Here is a 26303-nt window from a genome sequence, read left to right as displayed (position 1 = left end):
ATATATTTTTGATGAGAGTATTTACTCTTCCAAACTGAGTTCTAACACAACAGCAAGTGGAAACCTGTGGGCTCCATCAGGAGCACAATCTCTCCTCTGATTCAGTGCCCATCCCCCTTGCTGTGCCATGAGCATGTGGCACCACTGTGAGCTGGGGATGTTACTGGGAGACCTGCTCAGTGCTGGAGTTCCCACTGCAGGACCTACCATGGCTCCTGGGAGCTGCCGGAGCCTCAAGTCTCCACAGACATTCAGTGACATGGACAACCCCTGGGCAATGGTTTCCACACCTTTATAGCTCTCCTCCAGCCCCTCCTTTCCCATTCCTGCTGGCTCCCCTCTCCTGGTAGCACCAGGACACAGCTCCTGGTTTCTGTGTTCCTCCTGGTTCTGTGCTGAACAGCCTCAGCTGTTCCCTGTGTTAGACCTGATGCAAAACAAGGAAGGAAAGTAAGATGTTCCCAAATCACTTCGGGTCGTGACCCAGGGCACTGTACTCCTTGCACAGCTCATTATCTGATCAAACTGGCATTTGAATGCAGATGTTGGTAGAAACTTCAGAGTAAGCTGAGGAAGTTAAATGTCTTCCCTGAGCTTAGGTGATCACTTTAAATTTGTGGTTAAAATTGAGGGAAATGGCAGGCATGTCAACAAAATTGATTTGCAGATGAAAGAAGGATAATCCATTAAAAAAAGCACATCTTACACCTGCCTCCTCTTCTTGAGTTCCTTTTTTTCAGATAAATACAGATATTGTAGGACTGTTTGTTAAATGGAGAAATTAGAACAGTTTCACCAGATTAAAAGTTATTATTTATGAAATATTTTCCACTATAAACAGAGAGAGAACAGACACACACAGCATTGCTGTAACTATAGTAACCAGCAATGATAACTCACTATAAATACAGTGTATGAGTTCTTCAACAGGATCCTTTTCACTGATTTATTTTATTTTATTGTTTTGTGTTCATACAAAGACATGGAGGCAGCTGTAATAAGATTACTTTACTGGCCTTGACATTATGCTTGTCTGACTACTGACCTGCTGGCCAGCAGCTGAACAGCTCAGGTTGATATTTGGGTGTGTGCAGCAGCTCATTTCAATTTTACTTGCTCTTAAATTGAACTTTCAGCTCCTTAAAGTTGAGTTGCAAGTAGCATATCATGACCACTTCAGTATCTTGTGGTTAGGTAGGGGCAGCACTTCGAGAAACTATATTAGTAATATATTAGTATATTGTAATATAATATATTAGTAATGCACCTGGGGGTGTATTTTTGGGGGAATTTATGTTTGGTTGGTTGTTGGTTGTTTTTTGTTTTGTTTGTTTGGGTTTTTTTGTCTTTTCACCCGTTTCAGGTCTTTGTTCAAGAATAATATTGGAAACTGGGTAGTTCAGAAATACCTGAGGCTCTAAAGACATTCTCAGAAGCATGTAGGGGTTGAAGGAGCCTAGCTGCCATTTGCTTTTTAATGGGACTTAGGCTTTCAAAAATAGTTAAACAGATCTACAATAAAGGACATACAGGTTACTTAAAATCATCACTGTATGCCAGGTGAGTTTAGCAGAACTTCAGAAACTGTCCCTCACTCCTCCAGCTGCAGGGAGGTATAGTGAGCACTAGCAAGTGCCAAAAATTATTGCCAGAAGGCATTTCAGAGTTGAGATGATGGGCTCTGGCTGTATCCTTGGGAACAAATACTCACCTCACAAGACCCCTGGCCATATCTGACATGAGATGAGTCACTGCTGAGGGAGGCAGTGCCAGGCTGCAGTGCCCTTTTTCATGCTGAGTCTTACCTTTTCTCACAAATAATCCCTGTGGGCTTTTTGTTCAGCAAGATGCATAAATACAGTGACTGAGCAGAGAGAATGAATTCACATCTTCCTTCTTTGGTGTGATATTTGCAGGTCAGGGAGGAACTGTACTGGCATGTAGAAGCTGATACTAGTGTTGCTAGAGAAAGTCAGGAAAAACTGCCTAAGAGGGGAATGAATTGCTTAGAGTGTCTATGAGAGCAGACAATCTATTAGAAACAACACCTGATACAGTTGCTAAAATAGTTTATTCACATAGAACATATTTCAGCTGAGCCAATCCACTTTATAATAAACATATTTCAAGCGGTCTCCTCATGTGTGTATCTGGAGCTCTGGGTAGGAAACCAATGTCTTTTTCATCTTTCTTTAGACTACATTCCCCACAGACTTGTAAAATGTCTCATAGTCAGCAGCACTAGACTTTGTAGAAGGCAGAAGGGATGAGACATTTTTTCCAAGCTGTTAATTTCCAGTTGTCTGGCAGTACATCAGATGTGCACAGTGCTTTAATGGGAAATAATGCCTCGTCATGACAATGAATTCTCTGCTTTTCTTTCTGCAGGTTTTATCTGGGGAGAAATCAAGGAAATGTGGGATGGTGGATTCAATGAGTATGTACATGACTGGTGGAATCTGATGGATTTTGCAATGAACTCCCTCTATCTTGCAACGATCTCCCTTAAAATTGTTGCCTATGTCAAGGTACAGTAACTTGGAAGAGAGAATTTGTAACACGCTTGTGGGAACTGTAGTATGCAGGGTAAAAAACTGTACAAATCAAAATTACAGATCAAAGAAAATAGCTGCTTTTCAAGCAGTCCAGTTTTGAAAATTCATCCAGAAAGCTTATTCATTTGTTTGGAGAATGAATGTCCTGCTCATCCTGACTCTTTGATTAAGCAGATTGTTTGGGCATTGGGTAGAAATTTCCCCACTTTCTGTCCCTTTTGTAGCTACTCAGTTGCCAAAGCTGTTCGTGTTCCATACTGGCACTAGACCTCCTTCAGCCATGTTAGACATAGTGAAAACATGATTTTTAAATAAAATGGAAAACCAGGAATAGGGTTATCTGAAAAAATCTGTAGTCCTCCAGATCTGTAGATTACTAATCAGAAGTTTGTGAAAGGTCTACTGAGAAAAGCAAGATGGTTAGTAGGAGGCTTCCATCTGATAAAAAGGAGTCAACTTACTCTTCAATACATAAATTATTGGCAGAGAAATGACAAAGGATCAAGCTGAGGCTTTAACATCCTGTATATTCTTCTCTGTCATGTTCCATTTGTGCTGGGAGTGCACATCAGAGCTCATCCTCAAAAGCACCTTCCACATTTATAAACTTCTGATGCTCCAAATTAGCATATGCAGGTGGTTTGAAGCCAGAGGATGGCCTGAAGCACTTTCCTTCTGTCTCCCTTTTTCAAACATGAGACACAAGCGGCATCCTGTAAAATTCCTTATGCAATAGCTCTCCTTGGCTTCCGCTGAGCTTCGTGCTTGGCCTGATTCTTTCCTTGGTGTGAATCAGCAGTAGCTTCACTGCAGTCACTGTAATTACTTAGGTGCAAATCAAGTAACTGGAGTCTGCTCCTTGGCCACTCACACCCTTTCTGGTTTTGCTGTGCTACTCTGTTGGTTTTGCCCTGGTAGAAGGGCACTACTTCTTATAGCCAAGCTCCTAAGTAATCAGGACAGGCACTTCCCCAAAGAAACCTTGTTTAGTCCTGCCCAGCATGTATTCAGGCAGAGGGGGAAAGAGGAGAAAATTTCCTAAAGCCCATTGACTCCAAAATGCAAACAGCCCTGCTATGGGGCCTTTGTAAAATCCTGAAGGTTGTGTCTTGGTGAGTCATGTTTTCAAAGGGAAAAGCTTTCAGCTGGTGGTGCTCCCTGAAGAGGCAGCTCTGTAACAGCATCAAAGCAGGAACAGATTATGTCTTTTATTCTCCCAACTTAATTCTTTTATTCAGAACCAGTGAGGAAATTACAGACTTGAAAGTTTGGTCTTTAAACCTCAAACAAAACAAAAAAATGATGGAAATTGTAAGATTCGGAACAAATCTTAAAATGTTAACAGTCTTGTTCTTTCTCACCCACAAATTACTGGAGGAGCTGTGTAACCTTGGATTTATACAGTCGCATAATAAGATTTAAACCACAGGCACAAAAGATATACAGCTTTGTTTGTGTACTCTGTAGGAGCTACAGAAACTTGCAGGTTAACTACAAAGACCTATATGGCAGCACACAAAAGAAGGTTTGCAGGAATATATCTATTTGAGTAGAGATCAGACACTCTTGGATTAAACCTGGCTGATCTAAGGTCAGCACCCGATGAGGACCAATGTCAGACAATTCTGAGAGGTCCATAAAATCTGCTATAGGATCAGTTCTGAAACAGATGGTCACAGAAGTTCCCTTCTGACCTCTGTCACTTAGGGGTTGCAGTATGCTCTAAATATGAGAATTTATTACTCTGATAATGGCTTCAACATTTTGCAACACGACTTGTTATTTATAGAACAGCCCTGAGCTGGAAAAGGTTGGGATATATGCCAATATACCATATTCTAACACTTCTGAGATCTTCAAAGGATTACATGGACATTTAACTTTCTGCCAAATATCACAAAAACTAGATTGCATACTGACATTAATGCTTTCCATCCTTGTTTTTACGTGAAGATTTTTTTTATTGATTTGTCTGGTTCCAAGACCTGGCTCTAATATTGTCAAATACCAATTAAATCTTCAGATTAATTATAGGGTAGAAATACCTTCTTAATCAGTTTTCATTTGCTGCATTGATTTATCATGTAATGAGGAATGGTAAATATATTATTATATATTATTATTTAGCCTGATGTAATTTATTTGTACTATTCTGTGTACACCTCTGCTGTGTTTAATCTTCTGAATAGACACTAACCTAGGTAACTCCAGCCTTCCCAGATCCCCAGCTTCATCAGATAACCCTAATGAAACAGCACATTTCACTATTACCTATGAGGCCAGGCTGCTCTGAAGAGACTATTTTCCAAGGAAGGATTTACCATCAGTTTATAAAGGGCCAAAATATGACCCGAACAAGTTGCTTTAAAAATAGGTATGAGGCTCAGAAAACCTTTTCACATACCTTTATGTGCAGTCTGTGCTAAACCCTAGCAGAGAGCCCCTGGGCTGCTGTGTCCAGCCAGGCTGCAGAAGAGAATTGGGAATAACTCTGCAAATCTGCTGTCTAGGCTTCCTAATCCCAACCACCCAGCCCTGCTGCTGGACAGCCACGAAAAGTTAACGTGCCTGCCTGTTTGTAAACATTTTAAGACCCATCTTAAATCAAGCTAATGGGCTCAGGCCACGATGTTCATGTAATAAAGAACAGTTTGGAAATGTCAGAGGCAATCCGAGGTCATGCTGAAATGCCTTTGTATCATGTCTCGTCTCCTTCATACACAGGATTAGTTTGAAATATCAACTTGCTTTTAGCTACTTCCTTGAAAAAATTGGGAGCGTATATTGAACCTTCAGATTTAAATAGAAAGTCCCTGAAATCTTGACTGTCAGTGTGATATTGGCAATATTTCCTTTTAAAAGGTACAAAAATTATTTTAGGAGCCCTAAACACACTGGCTACGCTATTAGCTCTATTACATTTTTGCCTTTTTATACAAGTTAAATCAGCAGAAAACAATTTTAAAAGGAAAATTTTTCCTTGATATTAAATGTCTTTGACTCCAGTATCTGGTGCCAGTGTAGTTAAACCAGAGCAGTTACATTTAGAGAATCAGCTCTTTTGTGTTACCTACTTGCATCTGGATGCATTTTGCTCAGAAATGCTCCTGCTTTTACAGTTACATTACAAACCCAGTTAATGTTATGGTTGATGCACTCAGTGTTTCAGCTGTAATTAAGACCTCTGGTTTAGCACTCTCGTAAAATTGCCACGACAAATTAACTAATAAGAAAATTAATACGAAGAAAGCATTTTGGTTCTGGGCTGTTGGCACTTTTTTTTTTTTGAGATTAGTGGGGAAGGAAAGCATCTGATAGCTCATTGCTTTCCTTCTTCCCTCCCTTCTCCCTCCCTCGCCTTGTTCCTAGAATGTGCAGTGTTTTGAATGTGCAGTCGTATTTAGGAGGAAAAAGAAAAAAAAGTAATTGCAAATTTCTCTCTGGATCCTGCTAAAATCTGAACCCCTTTAAATGTTGAAAGAGGTTATGTACGAATTCATGGATCTAACGAACCCACATAAGTGAACTCAAAATTCAAAATTCAGAAAATTTTTTAAAAATCCCAAATTTCTAAATTTAGGCTAAGAACAGCCAACACATCTGAAGCCCATATCTCACTCTGTCAGGGAGTCATAAACTAGAAGGTAGTTCATAAGAAGGCATCATTAAACCAAAGTCTCTGCCCTGATCAAGTCAGCTTCAATCCTGAATCCCGAATGTTAGTCTGACAGTAGCTGAGATATAAAAGTTGAGAAGTACTTCTTGTGTCACCAGTGCTGGTTAGGATTTACCCCTGAAGGGTATGTTAGTAGCAGGTGTGGCTTTTTGAGTTCTCTCTGAGTAATTACAGCATAATTCACTTTTGTTTCTTGTTCTTTCTTTCAGTATAATGGTTCTCGGCCGAGGGAGGAGTGGGAAATGTGGCACCCGACCCTCATTGCAGAAGCCCTCTTTGCAATATCCAACATTTTGAGTTCCTTGCGTCTCATATCCCTTTTTACAGCAAATTCCCACCTGGGACCCTTGCAGATTTCTCTGGGACGCATGCTGCTGGACATCCTTAAATTCCTTTTTATCTACTGTCTGGTGCTCCTGGCTTTTGCAAACGGACTGAACCAGCTTTATTTTTATTACGAGACCAGTGCCTCGGAGGAACCCAACAACTGCAAGGGGATCCGATGTGAGAAACAGAACAATGCCTTCTCCACGTAAGATGTTCTTTCCTTTCTCTTTTTAAGACTGACTTCCACTGTCCCCCACGTTACCTGCTTTTGCCTGTTGTCTGTCACTGCACTGAAAGTGCCTTTATTTATTCATCTGCAAATACCAGGTGAGGGGTTTGAAACTGCAGGAAAGGTGTGAGTTAACTGGGGCAGACATTCTGCTGAGCTCTGCTGTCAGAAAGACTCTTACTTAGGTCTGGAAGTGGGAGACAGTCGTTTTAATTCTGGACCAAGGAGTCTCCCTACATGATCCTGCAACCTAAACCTTATGAGGACTATGTACAATTTCAGTATATTTGAGAAAACAAGTGTCCTTTTGCCACAGTAATTTTTTTGTCTAATTCTGGAGGAAAGAAGGCAAAGCTGAACAAAATGAAGAAAACAAGGGATAAACCTAATAAAGAAAGGTATTTATAAATAATGTGATACAGCAAAAACAGCAATCTCACCTAGACCATTTTTAGGCATCCATGACGTTACAGGCTTCTCTGATTTCCTTGCAGTGGGCTGAGACTAAAATTCCAGCAAAACCCTTTTTGCTGAGAATGCTGGTACTTTACTGAGATGTTGGCATGGAAATTGCTGTGAGGACAGCTGGCAGAGCTGAAAGAGATAGCACATGCTGAAAAATAACATGAATTGTCTTTCTGATGTATTTGTTTTAATTACTAATAGTAGAAATAATTATAATAATCAGCCCCCACCCAATTGTTCTTGCTGCTTGCACAGTACTTAACTCACAATGGGAAGAGAAATAAATAAAGCACAGTCTAGAAAAAGGCCCATGCCCTACAAACAAGCAAAACAAAACTGTTGTCCACCACTTTATGCTAAATTAAATGAAACTTGTCATGATGCCCAATAATTCTCCACCCTCTGTCAGCTGAAGGCTTGGGGTTCAAAAAGGATTTGGGACATATTTGCACTGTTATCAGAAACAGATGATGGCTGAGGCCACATGACTCTGTTGGGAGAGGAAAGGCTCTGGCATTGTCTTGTGGGCTCCCTCCTTAAAGCAGCGTGGGATTTTTGTGCCTTCAAGAGTCTCATGACCTTAGAGCAGGTAGACCAGGCACGTGCCTTTTTCCACTGCAGAGCAGGACCACCAAAGGCCTGATTAATTTTCTCAGGGAACCCTTGTCTATCTGGAGGAAGTGGACAAAACTGCACGGTGCTGATGAGAAACAGAATTAAAGATTTCGGTCTTTTTATCTGTTTAATTGCTTTGCATGCCCCAGAAATACGTTGTGCTGCCCAGGCAGAGGAATTAAATAACAAGTAATATTCCTTGATCTATGTCCATATGGATGCAGCAGAGGGAAGAAGGTTTGACAAGCACAGTGTGTGTTAAGGGGCGACTTCTACCACAGAAAGGGTCAAACCCACAAAGTTCAGGACCAAATCCTGCCTTTCCCTGGAACTGCAGTGAACAGATGAATTCAGTTGAGCGTTCTGGTTTGGACCTGTCACCATTGCAAGCCAGTTGTTTTACAGATTTTATTGTATCAGGTTAGTGGAAAACAACAGCAGGATTTGACTTAAAAAAACAACCATCCTCAAGTCTGTAAGGTGTAATGTCTTGGGAGCTAGAAATGATACAGAATTAGCAGGAAGTGTGCAGATCAGCTTAAATACAGACCACAATTTCTCCTACCCTAACATTCATTTAACCCCCCTGCCAAGGAGAACGTAGCACAGAAAGGAAATTGAGGGGGCTCAGCCTTTGTGGCAAAGGTTTTTGTAAAACAAAATCTCAACAGGAGGGGATCCATTAAGAGTGAGGTCTCCTGGCAGGGGACAGAACACTCTGCAGGTACTTTTTGTTTGAGGCTTGCTTAAGAAATTTATTCAACACGTTCTTGAATGTTTAAATAGTCGTTATTAACACCCCCACAGTACAAGATAACATTTGGCTCTGAGCAAATGAACAGCATGGGTTGAGTGGCTGGGAAGGAGCAGCTTGCAGATCCAAACACTGCTGAGCTGGGGGAAAGCAAACATGGCTGGAGCCAGTTCAGCCAGGGCTGGTGGGACCACAAGTTTGCTTGTGGTTCATTCCTAACAAAGGAATAAATGTAGAAAGCTTTCAGTGAGTGCCCTTTGATTCCCACCAGCATTCCTAGGCAGTCACAAAATAAGCTCTGATTTTGCCAGGGAAGGAAAGAGGATGCCCCTTGGGTGTGCACAGTTTGGGTCAAGTGTGGCACCTATTTACTGGCTCATTGTTTCCTATTACTCTCAAAGGGTGGGCTTAATATTTTCTTGTGAGGAAATTTTCTGCCTTTCAAACACAGATCATGGAAAAGTAATATTCCTTTGTGACAGCAACAAGAGGAAGTAATGAATAATTTAAGTTTTTCTGCTTTGGCCCTACCATCCCTCAGCAGAGTGCCTGCTGCTTAGGCAGAGGATTGGAAACTATGTTCATAGCTGTGATGCTGGCAACTGAAGGAAGAAGAAAAGAGTGAGGAAGAGGAGAAAGAGGTGGAGGAAGTCACACCTTGCTGCCTGCTGTGTCCTCACTGGGGCCATTTCCCCTGGAGTGCAGGTTCCCGTGGCAGAGGGGGGCACTTGTTTCTCTCAGCTGCCATGGAGGGTGGTGGAGCTTTGAGAATTCTCCTGTTTGGTTAAAGTAGAAAATACACTCAGCAGGACGGGACAGTCTCTCAATCACTATTTCCAAAATTCTATTATTTTAAAGCTGCTTCCCAAAGTAGTGTGAGCACCACCTGAAACACGTACTGTAAAAAGAGGTTGTGGATCTGTCCTGTCATTAAACACTAAGGAAAGAATAACTAACCCTTACTGCTGTGCAGAGCTGCAGGAACCAGCATATGTCTTCTTCAAGGAGAACCACATGTCCACATGTAAATATGTTGGCTCTAGTCTGGGCTCGAATTATACATTATACATATATACATTATATATATTAGTTAATATTATGCAATTCATTGATCACTTGTAGGACTGATTTCACTTTAATGACAGGAACCTCTGTCTCCCGTGAGCCTACAGCCCAAGCAGTACTTCTAATGCTAATAGTAAAAATATTATAAATATTTTGAAAGATAGCTAGCACTCCATCATTTTTAGTAGAGAAAGGTTTAGCATTCTTTGGTTAATCCTCATTTTACCACCTCAGTTATTTTTATTTAATAAATGTAACAAACAGCCTGATGACTTTTGGAAGAAAGAATTTTTGCTTTAAAGAGTCTTTCTGATTTTGGCCAGTGAAAAACATAAGATACATCCACAAAGTATAAAGAAACTAAATCCTCATAAATCCTCATGGGGGTACATGTGAACAGGTGCCTGGAAATGCTGGAAGAACAGATTCCTGGTATGTCAAGTAAACTATCTGAGTTATTTGTATTGATTTGTCTAGTAGTTGCATTTGAAAATATCTGCTGACCTCAGGCCAAAATGGAAACTCTTAAACGGGCAAATAAATATAATTTTCAGATGATATAAATGTCATATTTTAGAAAGCCAAAACAAAGATACTGAAATAGAGCAATTATTTAGATTGCTGCTTACGTATCCGATGGGATTGCAAAAGGTCACTTGTCTGTGGCTGAAGCAAAGAGAGACCTGGTATGATCTCATCAGCACAGGGAGGTTGGGTCTAGTTCATCTGTGGAGAGAAAGACTTCAAAAGAAGAAAACACTGTTGAGCTGAATGAATGTGATGTCGTTGCTGATCAGTGGGTGCAGGTGCTGCCGAGGGCTCTGCCCTGGATGGGTGGGAGCTGCTGCACCAACAGCCAGGGTGGGCAGTGTGTTCAGGCAGGTGCATTGCAAACAGGCTGGGTCATAACAGCTGAAGCAATTGCAAGCTCTCAGCCTGTATTAGAGCAAAAGGTGCAAGTGGATATGATTTCTCATGTCTCTTACCTCATTGTTATGCACTATTTAACTGCCGTGGTCATGCTGTACGTGGGGATGTGTTCCCTGAACATTCATCCTGCAGATGTGTTAATGATGCAGGCAGTGATTAAACAGGAGAGTTTATAGATAACAGCAGTATCTCAGCATGGCAGTTTTAATTAGTAATTAATTATTGTGGCTGTTGTTTGCATGTGTTTAGAGTGGGAAAGCGAGCCTTGGGTTTCCTTAGGGCAGTTAGGCTGGTTGCATCTCACAAGGACACGGACAGGGCTCTTGGACAGGTCAAAAATGTTGTTGATGTGACACAATTCCCACATGCACTGGCAAGTGGGTCGCTGTGGCTGGAGCACAGACTGTGCCCAGGGAGGATAAATGGTTGTACTGAGTGGCTGCTCTGTGGTGTCTCCCAATATCTGTGTTCCCTACCTGAAGACCGCCTGAACCAGGAGTTGTTTTCCATCCCCCAGCACCAGGTAGCCAAGTAAAGATCTTTTTCTTTGCAGACTTTTCGAGACCCTCCAGTCACTCTTCTGGTCTGTGTTCGGTCTGCTGAACCTCTATGTCACCAACGTGAAAGCCAGGCATGAGTTCACAGAATTTGTTGGGGCCACTATGTTTGGGACCTACAACGTCATCTCCCTTGTTGTGCTGCTGAACATGCTCATAGCCATGATGAACAACTCCTACCAGCTCATTGCTGTGAGTGATCTCCTTCTGTCTCTTTTTGCTGTTATTTTTCTCTGTGTGTGCCTCATTTGTTTGACTTACAGCAAGTGTGCACCTTCTGGGATGCTGGAGAATGCTGCCCCCAGTTTTTGACAGCAGGTAGTTGGGATTGCTGCTCACTAGCCTGAATCATGCTTGCGGAGGAGGTTTTGCTCTGTTTGTGATGCTTCTTAGCTGGAAAAGGCTTATGGGCTGTGATATGCCCCTGTCTCCTCTTGTAGAGTAACTTCACTGACCACCTTGTCATTAGTAGCTGATTTACGCTGTGGTAGAGAGAATATAAAGGGAAACCTTCCCACTGCTTCCTGATGCTTCGTTTTGACTTGAGAGGTGGGTGTTATATTACATTTTTTTTATCCTATTACTATTTTCTCATGTGAAACTGTGTGTGTCAGGAGCCCAGTCCTGCAATTTCTTTTTCCACGGTGTTCCCACCTGAAATCAGATCATGTCCATCTGTAACACCAGCCAGTCTCGTGGCAGCTGACTCTGCAAACCCATATTCTGAGGTTTCTGAGGAATCTCAGTGCAGGATGGATCTGAGCTGAGGCAGCTCAGGGCTGCCAGTTGGCTGTAGAGCCAGTTTGAAACTTAAATTTCATTTGAATGTTCAAAACTGGTCTCTAACTGTTCAAAACTGTAATCTCATTCTGTGTACTCAAAAGCCAACCTGTACCTTGATGATTAAATTTGTCAGCAGATTGAAAGCTAAAGCATCATGGCTCTACATTTTAAGGCTCTTCAGGTCAGAAGCAGCATGGAAGGAAGTGAAATCTTGTGTGCACAGTACTTGAGGTAAAACCACTTGACACTTGCTTTCCAGTTCTGACCCCTATCACTGTAGGTATGGACATAGTTGTTGAGCTGTGTTACATCACCTGTGAAACAGAAACAGGAGTTGGGAAAGTCAGATTTGTCCTCAGCTGGTCATTAGGAAGTACAGGCAGAGTAGAGGCTTGCTCCTCTGCTTTGGGTGACTCTTTTTTTTTAATCTAGAGAATGGAGGATAAACCGGAAAAAAACCAGAAGCAGCACCAGCTGTCCTGCTGTTTCCATTCCCAAATTCCTGGACAAGTCTCTGGGGGAATGTGTGGGTGAGCTCCTATCCTGGCTAAAGCACACAGAGTATTGAGCTGTGCTTGAACAGGTTCCACAACTGTTGTTGATTGTCTGCTGATTCAAGTGGCTCCTAAATTCACTTAATCAAACTGAGCACAGACCCATCAAATCGGTGATACTTTTGGACATCTGATCTTTATCATATTAGAAAGTATGAGAAAAACTGGACTTTCCAGGTGAGCAGAAAAGCAGTTTCATAAAGACATTGCTGCTTTATCAGTCTGTTTCAATGCTTTAAGTGCTTTCTCTTTGTTAAGTGCTACTCCTCACATACCAGGGAGACTGGAATGAGGGACAGAAAACAAAGATTCTCTCCTTGGCCATTTCCTTCCATTCTCCTTCATTTACTGTCATCAAATAGGCTTGTCACTAAGACAAAGCCCAAACCTAAGACTGACATAAGAATAGCAGTATTTGCTATTCACTGGGATACAAACCACTCATCATTCTTTTCCCTGAATAATTCCAGTGATGCAATGACACATTACAAACAACCCCACATGAATTAGAGAGACCCATCATAACAATTAACTGAAGTGATTGGTCCAGAGAGGACTGTTGTATTAATGGTTTTGTACATGGAGCAGCTGAGAGCACTGACTTGCTCCATCAAAGTCTGCACCTGAGAGACCTGGCAATAGAGGCCTGAACTCACCAGATAACTGAGGGATCACAACTCAGCGTGCAGCACGAGCCCCTGCTCGGGAGAATGAGAGTGAAAATGCTACAGGATGCTTCTTCATCACTTAAGCTGTCACATTGCAGCTGCTTCCAAGAGCAGTGACATTTCTTGGGAAGGCAAGAGGCAGTCAATTCCTATCTCTTCTCGTGCAGTGCATGCAGCTGGGTTTTTGAAGCTGAATTTCTGCGTGCGTTCTCTCAGGGACGAATTTTCTTCATGTGTCTTCTAAGGGCAAACGTCAATTAATCTCTTCCCCAAAGAAAACAAGTCATTAATAAATGTTGAGCTTTACAAATGTGGGTCATTTTTTAACCTCCTGTAATGATGTTCACCTCTCTCTGAATCACAGCAGACTTGTTCCTAGACTGGGCATTTCTTCCTCCTGGTATTGATACTACACTGAATATGCACAGAATGACAGCATTCCAGGGAGGGAGGAGGGGAAGGAGCCCTTGGGGTGGGGTGGAGACCTTCTTCTCCAGTGCATCAGTATGAAATCTTGTGCCATGTGCAGCACTCTGCAGAGAAATAAAACAAGCTAGACGTGGAGGAGGAGCTGGGAGTGCCTCTGCTTGCTGATTTCCCTGCAGTGGAGTGGTGAAGACTGAGGACACTTTCATTAATTCCGCTTGCTAATGAGCCAGTGGCACTGCTGCAGTGCAAACTTTCTCCCCTCCTTTCTTCCAGGGACAAATACACTAATGCATTTGTAGCAGTTATTGTTCAGGTTAGCTTTTCTCCTTTGGCTCATATATACGTGAATTTCTGCCGTGAGGTTTGAGACAGGAGAATGTAAGTTGCTCCTCCTTGGCCCCTTGTTGTGTTTCCCCAGTATGGGGATTTGGGCTTGGTACATACTTAGGCACTGCAGGCACAGAGCATAAAATCACAGATATCTGTGGAAGTCAGAGCAAGGCAGGCAAAGAATAAAACCTCTGCACAGCTTTGAGTGATTCTTGACTCAGAGATGGAAGAATTTTTCTGCCATAATTTTGTTGGTTTTTTCCTGAGCTACTTCAGACTTCAATAAATACATATTTCCAGGGGTACCCTGAAGCAGTTTCAATATTGATTATTTTCACACAGCCAGTTTTTCTCTTTGGCCAAACATTGTCAAGAGCTGGTTATGGCAGACACTATCATTCATCCACACAGCAAACACAATCCAAATGCACCCCAAAATTTCCGTACGCTTTGAGCTGTTTCAGTAGGGGAAGATCTAAATGCTTTATACAAGCTGCACAGAATGGAATGGGATGTTGTGCACTGCCAGGTCCCTCATCTCAATACCTTCCCAGATGTGACAGAATTGCCATCACCCCATGAAGGGGGGAGTGATGAAGAGGGGGAGTGATGAAGAGGGGGAGTGATGAAGAGGAGGAGTGATGAAGAGGGGGAGTGATGAAGAGGAGGAGTATGTCACGGTGACAGGAGGACAATGGAATGATGTGAGAGTAGCCAGGGGGCTCCATCATTTGTAAGTGGCAGAAGGTAACTGAGAGGGTGATGAGGACACTTTATGTGATGGGCTTTTTCTCATCAGGGTGCCACTTGGCTGCGTCTGAAGTTTGCTAGTTTGTAATTTTTTAAAACAAAGCAACAGTGGGCGTTACTGGGGGTGCAGGTGCATTTTGGCCATTCTGGTGCCCTCAGGTGCAGGTACATTTTGCAAGGGACTAGCAATCTATACATGTTTTCTGAAAGCATGCTCCTTATCCATGATATTCTGGGAAGTCATGAGAGAATTAGTCCCTGGAACTGACCAGCAGTTCTGACTCAGCAGCCACAGGAGCGATATCGATGGAAGAGCAGCAATTAAGACCCAGGTACAGGAGGAAAACCACAGGACTGTGAGCAGGAAATCAGAGTTCAGGTGAGTTGGAGCCATAAGTGGGGCACAGCAGCACTGGCACTAGGCATCCCACACACATATTAGAGAGATGTAAGCACTTGCATCTTTCAGATGTTTTAGGAAGGTACAATGATACTTAATACCTCAGGGTATTCACCAACTCACCAAAGTGAGTCTGAGAAAAATGACATCCAAGTCCTGTGCATGAAGGTGTCACAGCCTCTGGCTGTGATACAGTGAGCACGTGTGATGTTGGTAATGACTTCACTCTAGCAGTGAGTATTAAGTTATGAAACTCTTTTGTATATTGAGTTTTGTATCCTCCTCTTGGTTTGTATGTCTGTTATTTCAGGCTAGTTCGTGTCAGACAGCTGTTACTGCAAAAGACTTTTAAAGAAAATATTACTTGGTGGTTTTGCTAAGGAGGAATTTTATGAACCAATAAACTTAGTTTGAGATGCACAACTGGCCAGTCCCTGCATGTGGCAGGTTTTGGGGTGGTAGGTTGTCCCCATATAGAGGTAAGGCCATCTCCTCAGTCTGGGCTCAAATCTAAGCTATTTTAAGGCATCAGGAAGTGTTCATCTCAGCCCCACTTCAGAACTAATAATTTGAATTTCTTAGAAACTGAAATGTTGATTTTTAACTGTCATACAGCAAGAAATTAAATTATCCTCCTGTTACGTTGCCAATACAAGCTGGGATTAATATCTCTTGAAACTTTTTATGGTACTGAAAAACAACTAGGTTCTAGAAGGAGGATTAAATGGCTCTTCCTTGGTTTGCCAGTGGAGTGAAATATCCCTCTTTGGCCCTGAGAGCCTCCTGCTGACCAACATATACATGTGCTGGTCACTACCCACATGCAGACCCTGTATTCAGTGTGCAGGTAACACACTCAAACCTCTTCTTCATTCTGTAATTGCCCAGGTCTCAATTGCTGTGCTAAAACTCATCCGTGTCATCAACAATAATTAATTGAAATGGTAAATTGTCTTGCACCAGCTTGGTGCCTTTGGAGACACTTGGACAGGCTGATGGGACAAAGGGGAATGGCCTTGAGCTGAAGGGGGGTAGATTGAGATTCTATATTAGGAAACACATCCCTGTGAGGGTGGGGAGGCCCTGGCACAGGTTGCCCAGAGAAGCTGTGGCTGCTCCATCCCTGGGAATGTCCAAGGCCAGGCTGGACAGGGCTTGGAGCAACCTGGGCTGGTGGTAGGTGTCCCTACTCATGATCTAGATGATCCCTAAGGTCCCTTCCAACCCAAACCATTCCATGCTTCTATGATTTCTGTTACATTTCCCCGTGGAATAAGATCCATGTGAAAAAATTCTGGACCCCTGCTTTCCAGTTCTCTCTTGGGTAGCTGCAGCACACCTTTAGAGCAGTGGGATTGATTCCCAGCACTAGCTGCTCTCTCTGGATGGGGGAAATAGGTTGCAGCAGTGGTGTGTTGGGATGCTACCATACAGCAAGAGGCCTTGTGTGTGAAATTAGCCCCGGAGCCTGGCTCAGACTGGCAGTCGACTTAATTGCTTTTTGTTAGCAAGCTGAAGTATTCATTTGAAGGTGTAGAACTGTTTGTCTTTTTGCTGGCTTTGGCCTAATTACATATAACCCGTGGACTGGAATCAAGTTGTTAATATTCATCTGGTGTTTGCAGAGCCTCTAAATAGAGGCACTCGATGTGCTCTGGCTTCACATGCTGCATCTTTCTTCTGTTGTTAGACCAGACAAAGCTAATTCTCCATCCCAGGGCCCAATCCTGCAACCCCTGCTCAAGCAAGTGTTGTCAGCAGGCTCAGAAGGTTAATCCTTTCTGTTGCTTTTAATCTTTGAAACCCCAGATGTTTCTGCAGCCCCATGTACCACCATGGCCAAACCACTCTGGGTCTTATTCAGAGCAGAATCATTACATTTAAGTAAAAAACAAGACAAGCTTGCAATCTGTGGGTGACCTCTGGCTGTTTTAAGATATCACAGGGAATTTGCTGGCGGGTTTTGGGGTTTTTTGGTGTAGTTAACACACCAGTGCCCCACTTGACAGGTCAGTAAGTCTCTGCCCATTACGTGCAAAGCAGTGCAGCAAGGTTTGCTCTTGCTACATGATAGAAGTTGAAGTATCCAGATGGAACCGCATAGGTTGCAGCCCCCTGCATTATCCCATCTTTTATTTAGGCCTGACAAGCTCAATTAGCATTATCTTGTGCTTCTGCATCGAGGGGACTCTTGTTAGAAAGGCAGAAGAAAAGAGGAAAAGGGAAAGATGAAGGAAGAATGTTACTGAGGAAAAAGCAGTGAAAAACTGAAAGGGATTTATCTGGGAAGAGCTTTCCCCTGACATGGAGCAATGGGAACAGCTATATTATTAAGAATTCTCTGAAAAGAGACTTCTTGGATGCCAGTGCCTCACAGATTTCCTTTTCAACACTCTAGCAATTAAGTTGATGCTGGTGATGCAAGGGAACAGTGTATGCACAACCCCATCCAGTTAAATGGGGAGTTGTCTACTCACCTGGATGCTATGTTTCAGTTTGTGGTCCTGTCCCCCACAACCCTTCAGGTACAACCCCTGCTTTTTCTGGGGAGAAAATGGAAGCCTCTCTCCTGAGTCAGTGCTATCTGCACAGCTCACGGTTCACTTAGAGACTTGAGTGATCTCATACATTTATAATTCATCCTTTTCTTTTGGCTCAAGGACATATTTAAATGATCAGGACATAGGATTTTTTTTTTATTTTGGAGCAATTTTTCAATTTTTGGCAGCTAAGCTCAGCCCCTGCATTTACTGTGCAAGTAGGCTGACTTCCAGAGGTGTCAGGCACCTGCTCCTCCCTCTGGTGCTGTGACCTTTACGGGCTCAGTAAAACACATAATCCAGCACCTCTCCTTCGATGAGGAAAGGCAGTTTATGACCAGTCATAAAAGAGCAAACCACTAAAGCATTTGGTGCCTGAATACATGTACAGAGTTATGTACAGTCGTGCAGGGAATGGGACTTGAACACCAGTCTTGGCTCCCAGCTGACTTTGATTCTGAGGAGACACCATGAGGTGAAGCCTTGCACCTCCAAATCCCCCTGCAAAACCCACAGGCTGTTTCAGCCCGGTTTTGGCTGCATTTTGCTCTAGTCTTCACCAGGATAACATGACTCACATGCTGGCTTTTAGGCTTTCCCCCTGAGTTTAAGCAAAGATGGTGGAGTTCCATGATTTGTCCTTTTCCTTTGAAACGTATCAGCAGCTCCTCAGCTTGAGAAGGCAAAGTCAAACTGAGTGCTTTGCACATGGAGTGCAAGGTGATAAATTTTGTAATGCTCCTTTCTTTCCAGGGCAAGTTTGTGCCAGAGTATGACAGTGGCTCTCGATAAAGCTGTGTCCAGCACAGAGAGCTTATTCATCTAGGAGAGGATCTAGCTGTGCCAAGATTCCCATCCTCCATGTGCAATGATATGATTGAGCACCCTGAAGCAATAAGGCTGAGAATTGAGCTCGATTTCTAAGCTTTAGTTAGGACCACTGATTGCTCAGAGAGGAACATGTGCTTTCTTAAGCCCAGCAGTATCTCCAGTGTAGTATGTACATGATAACTTTTCCAATTGTAATTTTATAGACTCATAGAATTGAAAAGGACCCTAAAGAGCACCTGAAACAGAGCAAAGACCAGTCAGTCCCCTGCACTAGGCTGCCCCAGCCAAAAGTGACCACAGCAGAAGTGCTGGTGATGCCACCCAGCCACCACTAGCACAGTCCAGTGGCTCAGCTCCACTCTGCCTGCAGCCTGTCCTCACCCACCAGGGAACAAGCCTTCAGGGAGGGGAAGGGGGACTCTGACAGGGATAGGGAAGTGCCTCATGCTCCTTTGTATCTGGCTCCCACCAGGCCGACAGCAAATTTCAAGACATTTCTTATTCCTTGGAAGTGGAATCCTGGGCTGACTGGCTATGCAGAAAAAAAATCAAAGATAATATTCTGGAAATGGTCCAAGTAGAAATGAGGCTAAATTCTTTTTCATGATACTAAGTCATCAGCACTCAAGCACTTAGGGTTAGCTATGCCTTCTCAGCCCACCATTTCTCTAGGGGCATGTGTGAATTACTTGATTTTGACCGGGCTGGAGGTAGTTAACATTATCAGCACAGATGCCCCTTATCTTTCTGACCTTCAGCATGAAGAGAGGTTCTTACCAGGCATTGTTTAAGAAGAGAGAATGGGTGGCAGGAAGAACAAAGCCTGGGTGATATTTTTCTCATTGTTTCTTCCTCCTGAGGCTTTTTAGAGAACTATTTGCATGACCTTCCTACTGCTCCAATTTACTTGACTATTAAAATAAAAACAGGACTTTACTGGAATATGACTGCAGAAACAAAAAGGTGTCAGTTCACATCATTTAACTGCAGTAAAACCACCACAATGCCCAGTTCTCTATGTTTTCTTCAATATTCCTTGGCCTTCTCATTAGTTATCGTTTCCATCCAAGATACTGGTGGGAGATGAAATGTAATTGATTTATATATATATATAACACACATATATATCTAACACCTAAGTACCTTGTGGAATGCAGTGCACAGCTAGAACAAAAACTTCAATTATGAATATATTATGCACATGGAAGATATAAATAGCAGAGATACTAAAGCATGCATTTTCCATATACAAACAAACTGATTCTCCACGGCTGGGGGAATCTGCCAACTCCCTCATCTCCCTCACAGTGTGGAGGTCTGTTCTGGGAAGGGATTCTGGTGCCACAGCTCATCTGGCAGGTCTGCTGTGCTGTCACTCAGGAGGGAATGCCCATGCTCTATTTAGAAGCCACTAGTGGTTTTCTTTTCCATTGCAACCAGAGACCGTAATTTCCATTTCCATAATTTCTGAGCCTCTTTGGCTGTGCTCCAAGGACGGAGTCCTTTATCCATCTTATAATAAAATGTAGTTGCTGTGCTATATGTCTTGTTGACACTCCCAAATGGTGGACCTCAGACTCTGCCAAATTAAGGAAAAATTTCCTAACTTCCTGCACTACTGCATGTTCTTTCATGGGCTCTGCCATGAGTGGGATCTTCCCCCAGCTTTCAAGTTTTTAAGGCTCACAGTCCCAACGATGGCTTATCTGCTATGTAAAAATTTACATTTGTGGTTTTTTCTCCCTTGTGCTGTTTGCTTCCCTCACCTAAGAGCCTTGCTGCCTTCTGCCAGACAAGGATAGCTCTTGTCTGAATTCAGGTCTTTATCATGGTCTAAGAATTCACTTTATCCCAGTGCCAGTATTTATTTGTGAGTGTTTCTTCAGGACTTGCCTATGCCCCATAGACATCCTTTTCTCTTTCTGTGCTGCAGCTAAAAGCCCCCTGCATCCCTCTTGGAGCTGCTGCCCAGGGAGCTGCTCTCCCCTTCCACCCACCTGCCTTGCCTGCTGGTGCACATTCCAGCACTCCTTTGGTTTTCGTGTGCTGGTTTGCCTCTGCCATGGGTTTCTTGTCCCCAGAGCTCCTCTTTAGAGGGGGAGTGTGGGCCCACTGCAGCTGCCCTTGTTGCTGCTGCCCAGGACTTTGCTTTGTCCAGTGCAGCCTGTGGTTTTGTGCTAGTTGGTACTTTCATCAGTTCTCTGGCTGTGTCACTCCCTAACTGTTCTAATTGCTTTTTCTAATGCTAAATTGTCCTCCCTTAGAATTTTTCTTGTGTAATTTTTGAGATTGATCCAATTAAGTTCTTACCATGTCATCTCCAGCATTGAAAGCAATTTGTTGCCAGCTACAGCTGAATTACCTATGCATTAATTGCCTTTGTAACTCCCTGATTTTTTCATAGACTATTTCTTTCTATGACATATTTTTCTTTGAGAAATGTGAAGCATCATTTACGTCAAATAGCCTGCTTGGATTTTTGCTGCTTGCTCCTCTGAGTTCATCACCAAACTCCCAAGCTCTGCTGATGTTATTGCCAGTTTGCCCAACACATATTGCAAAATTAGCGGCTTTGAAACTGCACAAGAGTTGTCTGTGTCAGGTTCTGTAAAGATTAACTTTCTCCTGATCCTCACTCTGCAATGCTTTCTGTTCAAGGGCATCTTTCTTGTGCTAGCCTGCTTAACAGCCAGCACTGATATATTTTCTGTGCTGCTTCCTGCTCTGGGTTTAGCAAAGAGCAATAAAGAGGCACGTGAGAGAGAAATACATTAAATAGTCTAATGACTTCTCCTATGTTTTAAAGCACAGCTAATTACACAACAGAAAAAGCACCTTTGAAGTTCCTGTGCCTCTCAGGCAACCATCCTCCCTTACTGAGGTACATGTTACATTTCTCCCTCCTTCCTAGAGGAAAGTACAACAGCCTGGGCACATCCTAGTCTTGTGGGGTTGCCTTTGGCTCTTCCTGAGGCGGGACAGCAGCAGTCCTGCTGCAGAAATCACACCAGCTTCTGCCAGCATTCCCAGCAGAACTGGAAAGCTTCCCATCCCTCCTTCGAAGGCAGTCAGCCACAGCCAGCCTGCCTGGTCCTGAGGGCATTGTCACAGCCATCTGTATCTGCATCTGACAGGCAGCAGCCCACTGACTGTTGTGTAATAAAACACAAGAACGGCACATGCAGCCCTTTTTGTGCCAGCCAGAACATCACTAGAGGTCTTTAAACTTTATCCTTCCAAGTAGTCAGAAGCCCTTGCATGTAGCTGAAGTAACTGATTCTCTTGTGATTGTTCTGCAGTGGAAAAGTTTGAGGGCCTCAGCATGCCTTGCTGATGCAGTCATCTCAGCATCAGGTTTAATAGAATCATGGAATCACAGGATGGTTTGGGTTGGAAGGGACCTTAAACATCATCTAGTCCAATGGCCCTGCCATGGGCAGGGACACCTTCCACTAGCCCAGGTTGCTCCAAGCCCCGTCCAACCTGGCCTTGGACACTTCCAGGGCTGGGGCAGCCACAGCTTCTCTGGGCAACCTGTGCCAGGGCCTCCCCACCCTCACAGGGAAGGACTTTTTCCTAATATCTTATTATTAATATCTTATCTTTCCTACCCCTCTATGCTGAGGCTCTGCACCAGCCTGATCCAGAGCAAACCACAGTGTGCCAGAGTTCAGGGAGCTGCCAGAATCCATTTCAGCCTGGCAACCTGGAGCAAACTGAAATTCAGGACTATCCCAGTGCTCCCAGGGATGCTGACTCAAGAGTCAGGATACTGGGCTCCCATGTCCCGATTTGCTAGAGCCTTCCCACAGGCCAGCCCTCTGCTTCAGCTTCTGTGTGCTGAGGTCAAAGTCACAGTGATTTCCTCCACCAGCTTCCTAGCCACGAGGGAACTGAAATACTAAAGTCTTGAAGAGGCTGAGGAACACTGTGGCAGTGGTGAACCACCTCATACAGAGAGCTGACACCATCTTCCATCGTCGGGTCTCAGGACCCGCTGGGAATCTGGCTGTTATTTGGCAAAGATGATCTAACTTGTATTGCCCAACAAGCAGAGGGTGATCGAAATCTTTATAGAAAACATCTCACAAACTGTAAACAACACGTTTTCTACACAGAGATAAAGATGGAGATTAATGCTTGAATTATCCTGGGTAATTAGCGTAGCAGATAATCACTTAAAATCTGGCACATCTGTGAATACCTCACTTTGACTGAATTAGAAGGTGTTTGCAACTGCTACAGTAAGATGGCTTCAGTGATCACACGGGGAAAACTTTGTGGGAGATTAATTCTCACTTCAAATGGCAGAGATTTCCAAGAGGATTATGTGTCCAGGATGACACATTCACATTGTTGTAGGAAGCAAGCCCTTTTTTTCCCTCACAGCGAAGCCAAGTGCTGGTTTCTTTGAGTCCATGTATTCTTTGAGATGGAGGGCTTGGCCCTCTTCAGTAGAGTGTTTGATAGCTGAAATGCTGAACAGTGCTTGAAAGAAAGTGATGACAAGAACAAGGGAAAAAAGAGAGGACAGTGAAATCCAAACTTGGTGTTAAAAATCCTAGAGCAACAAGGTCACACTTGCAAAGCTACTGGATGCATTTCTTCAGCTTATTATAAATGTTCCAGAAAAGATGTCCTCTAAGAACACTTTGAGACAGCACAGGTCTGTGAGGATCCTGTCCTCACTGCTCACATTCAGGCAGCTCCCAAAAATGTACATCTTGCCTATGGTCCTGCAGTCCCTGAGGAGACACCCCAAACCTGGAGCACATCTGGTGGAGCCACATTCACAGCCAGTGCAGTGACTGTTGTACTGGCTCTAGCTCATGAGTGCTTCAGGTTTGAATTAGGTATGGGATGGATGTTGAATCATGGCTCTCTTGCTACTCAGCAGAGAGAGGAGAGTTGGGGAACTGTAGTTTTGTGTGCAGATTTTACTACTTACTGCACTAAAGAAAGCTCTAACCAAGAAAATGGTGGTTTCCAAGCACACAAAGACATTCTCAGTAAAACTGAAGTGTTTCTTTGCTGTACATTTCCAACACAAAACTGCTGCCAGGAGCTCTCATCTGATTTGCTCAAGTTCACAAAACATCAAGGTGAGTAATTGAGACAGGCTGAGTTTGTAAACCCTGGGGAATTCACATCAAGAGAACAACGAAGGAAAGAAGAGATACTTAGAGCTTCATGCAGAGGGTCTGGTCTGTCTTTTAAGAGAGGTTATAGTGCACTTGTTTGCTGAGATAGCACAAGAAGAAATACAGGTGGGGTTGAAGCCAGCATCCACCAATCTCATTATGGACAGATCAACAGGGGCTTGTTCAGACCAACCACAAAATATCCCCAGGGAGAAACTCTGCTAAGTTTCAAAACACTCAGCCCCTAGTAAAGCCCATGTAGTCATATAATCACAGAATTCTTTGGGTGGGGAGGGATCTTAGAGGTCATCTTGTTCTAACCTGCCATGGCAGGGACACTTTCCACTAGATCAGATTGCTCCAAGCCCCATCCAACCTGGCCTTGAACACTTTCAGGGGTGAAGTGTCCCCTTCAGTTATTTTAAAATGAAAGAACAAAAAGAAAACATCCTGTGCAGAAAAGCTTTTTAGCCCTTTTTTCCCCTTCCTTTCCCAGAAACAGGTTTGCAATCCCCAAGCTTGGGGTTTGCCTTACCCTTCAAACAGTGTCCATTACCAAATTACATCTTCACCAGGACATTCCCTTTTGTAATGTGCTGGAGGAAGTTGCTGCCAAATCACCACACCTGATCCAACCCCACCACCGACACTGCACCTTTGATGGACCTTTGTAGAAGGGAAGAGTGGATTTATGACCTTCTCCAAACTACCCTTCTGAATCCTGAACAGGACATTCACACCTATTTCTGTGTTGCCGAAGAAGTTAAAATATATGTTTCTATCCATCATAACACTCTCCTTGCCCTGAACTCCCTACTGTCAGTGCTGCCAGGTGTTTGTAGGTCCTGCTTACTCACTTCAGGGCTGTGTAACTCAACACTTGATCCCACGCACTTGTTCCCCCCCACAAAATGCTTTTAGATGCTTGAACCAGCAACACACCTTTGGTTGGCAGTGTTTCAACATTCAGTCGCCACTGGGTTTTTCCTGGTAGTGAGCAGGGGAGGTTTAGGTTTGATATCAGGAAAAATTTCTTCACCAAAATAATTGTCCAGCCCTGGCACGAGGTGCTGTCCAGGGCAGTGGTGGAGTCCCCATCCCTGGGGGTATTTAAAAGATGTGTGAATGTGTCACTTGAAGATTTAAGTTAGTGGTGGGCTTTGGCAGCGCTGGGGGCGTGGTTGGACTTGATCCCAGAGGGCTTTTCCATCCGAAATGATTCTAGGACCCTATATCCAAGTGGAGCACACAAAGCTGCAGCTTGGGCCCCTTCTCTAAGAGAGATTTGATCTCCCAACTCTCCGGTGCCCCTGAGCTCACCTGGCCTGTGATGCTGGTTGTTCCTGTTCTGAAGACTATTTCAGCTCAAGTTGCCCAGACCAGGAAATGTTCAGGTAGAAAGATGGCCTTTAGGTCTGAGTAGGGAGCAGCCAGCCCTGATTCTGGAAGAGGCTTTAACTCTGAGCAGTTATTAAGCAGATTTGTCCTGTGGTCTGGTTGTCCCTAACCCAAATTCTGGGATGGAGGAACAGCAGCTGCATGGCAGCAGCATGTCCTGCTCTCCCTGAGCTCTGCAGACCTGGTTGCAGCCTGCAGGTAGAGACAGATGAAGGAAACATGAGCAGGAGTTGTTCTTTTTTTTTTTTATGGTGGCAATTATTTCTACTGCCACAAATTGCATTTTTTACTACCCAGAACTTCATTTCCACCAGCATCAACTTCTAATACTTCCCAGTGATGCTCCAGTTTCACTCTTTATGGGGTCTGACAGTGTAAGAGTAAAAAGGGGCATGTCAGGCTGCATCTCTGAGTCTATGTGTGGCCTGCAAACAGCCCTCTTGGCAAGCTGGCATGGCACAGTAGTGTTCTGGGCTGATTCACACTGTCTGCAGAGACAATACACTCCTGGGCCACTGAGACTGTCCTTTTAAATCGAGAGCTGTGCATGATTTCCATGCACTAATAAAATGGAGTTCAGCTGCACCTCACTGTCAAAATGTGAGCATATTTTACCCGTGTCAGAGCACTGGAGTGTAGCCTGAAAGCCAGTGTAGTAATTTTTTGTGCATGATGTTCAGCCATATTTTATTAAACTCCCTGTTCTACACTTCACTGCTTGGCTCTGCGAGCTGCAGCCGAGCATCTCTCACTCAATAAGCTGCTCGTTCCATCCTTGTTGAAATCTCCTTGTAAAATTAAAAACCCGAATTTTCCTTTTCTCCCACCTTGCGCTGTTACTTAGCCTGAATCATCACGGCTTTGGTTTAATCTCGTGTCAGATACTGTTCATGTAAGTGCCCAACAGCTAAAATGTCAAAATCATCAGCATGAGATCTGCTTTGAATTGCTGCAGCATCTCTCTTGAGTCCCAGCTGTAGGTAGCTGTGTCTGCCCTGAGGTTCAGGGAATATGCAGTTTGTTACTGGGCAGAACAGCCCGTTGGCTCCATGGGCTAGATTGCAGATAGCTTGATTTGGGGAGCCCAATTTTGAAGTCTGTAAGATCAGTGTCTTCCATATTCCTTTCCTGGGGACTGTATAGAGCCTGTGCCTCTCTATGCAGCTGTAAAATGATGCTATTAACTTCCCACCTTCACTTTATTGGGATGAAAAGCACTAGAGCAAGCAAGCTATCACAATGATAATAAAATGTAAGAAACCCAGCGACCTAAGAGTAAAATGTCTCCCAGCTTCTGCAAGTATAA

General features: G+C 43.6%; 1 protein-coding gene across 2 annotated transcripts in view; it reads left to right on the top strand.

Moving 5' to 3' along the window:
- TRPC5 (transient receptor potential cation channel subfamily C member 5) overlaps window positions 1-26303 on the top strand; it is a 102863-nt gene that overhangs the window by 64758 nt on the left and 11802 nt on the right. For both annotated transcript variants that reach the window (XM_027696161.1, XM_027696160.1), the window contains exons 5-7: window positions 2389-2528; window positions 6441-6763; window positions 11170-11365. In XM_027696161.1, coding sequence (XP_027551962.1) covers window positions 2389-2528; window positions 6441-6763; window positions 11170-11365 — 659 coding nt within the window. The remainder of the gene's footprint in view (window positions 1-2388; window positions 2529-6440; window positions 6764-11169; window positions 11366-26303) is intronic.

Source organism: Neopelma chrysocephalum, unplaced genomic scaffold, assembly GCF_003984885.1.
Source record: "Neopelma chrysocephalum unplaced genomic scaffold, ASM398488v2 Primary Assembly neopelma1_105, whole genome shotgun sequence".
Taxonomy (NCBI): domain Eukaryota; kingdom Metazoa; phylum Chordata; class Aves; order Passeriformes; family Pipridae; genus Neopelma; species Neopelma chrysocephalum.
Note: the sequence above shows the minus strand (reverse complement) of the source record. Positions and strands in the feature narration are given on the sequence as shown.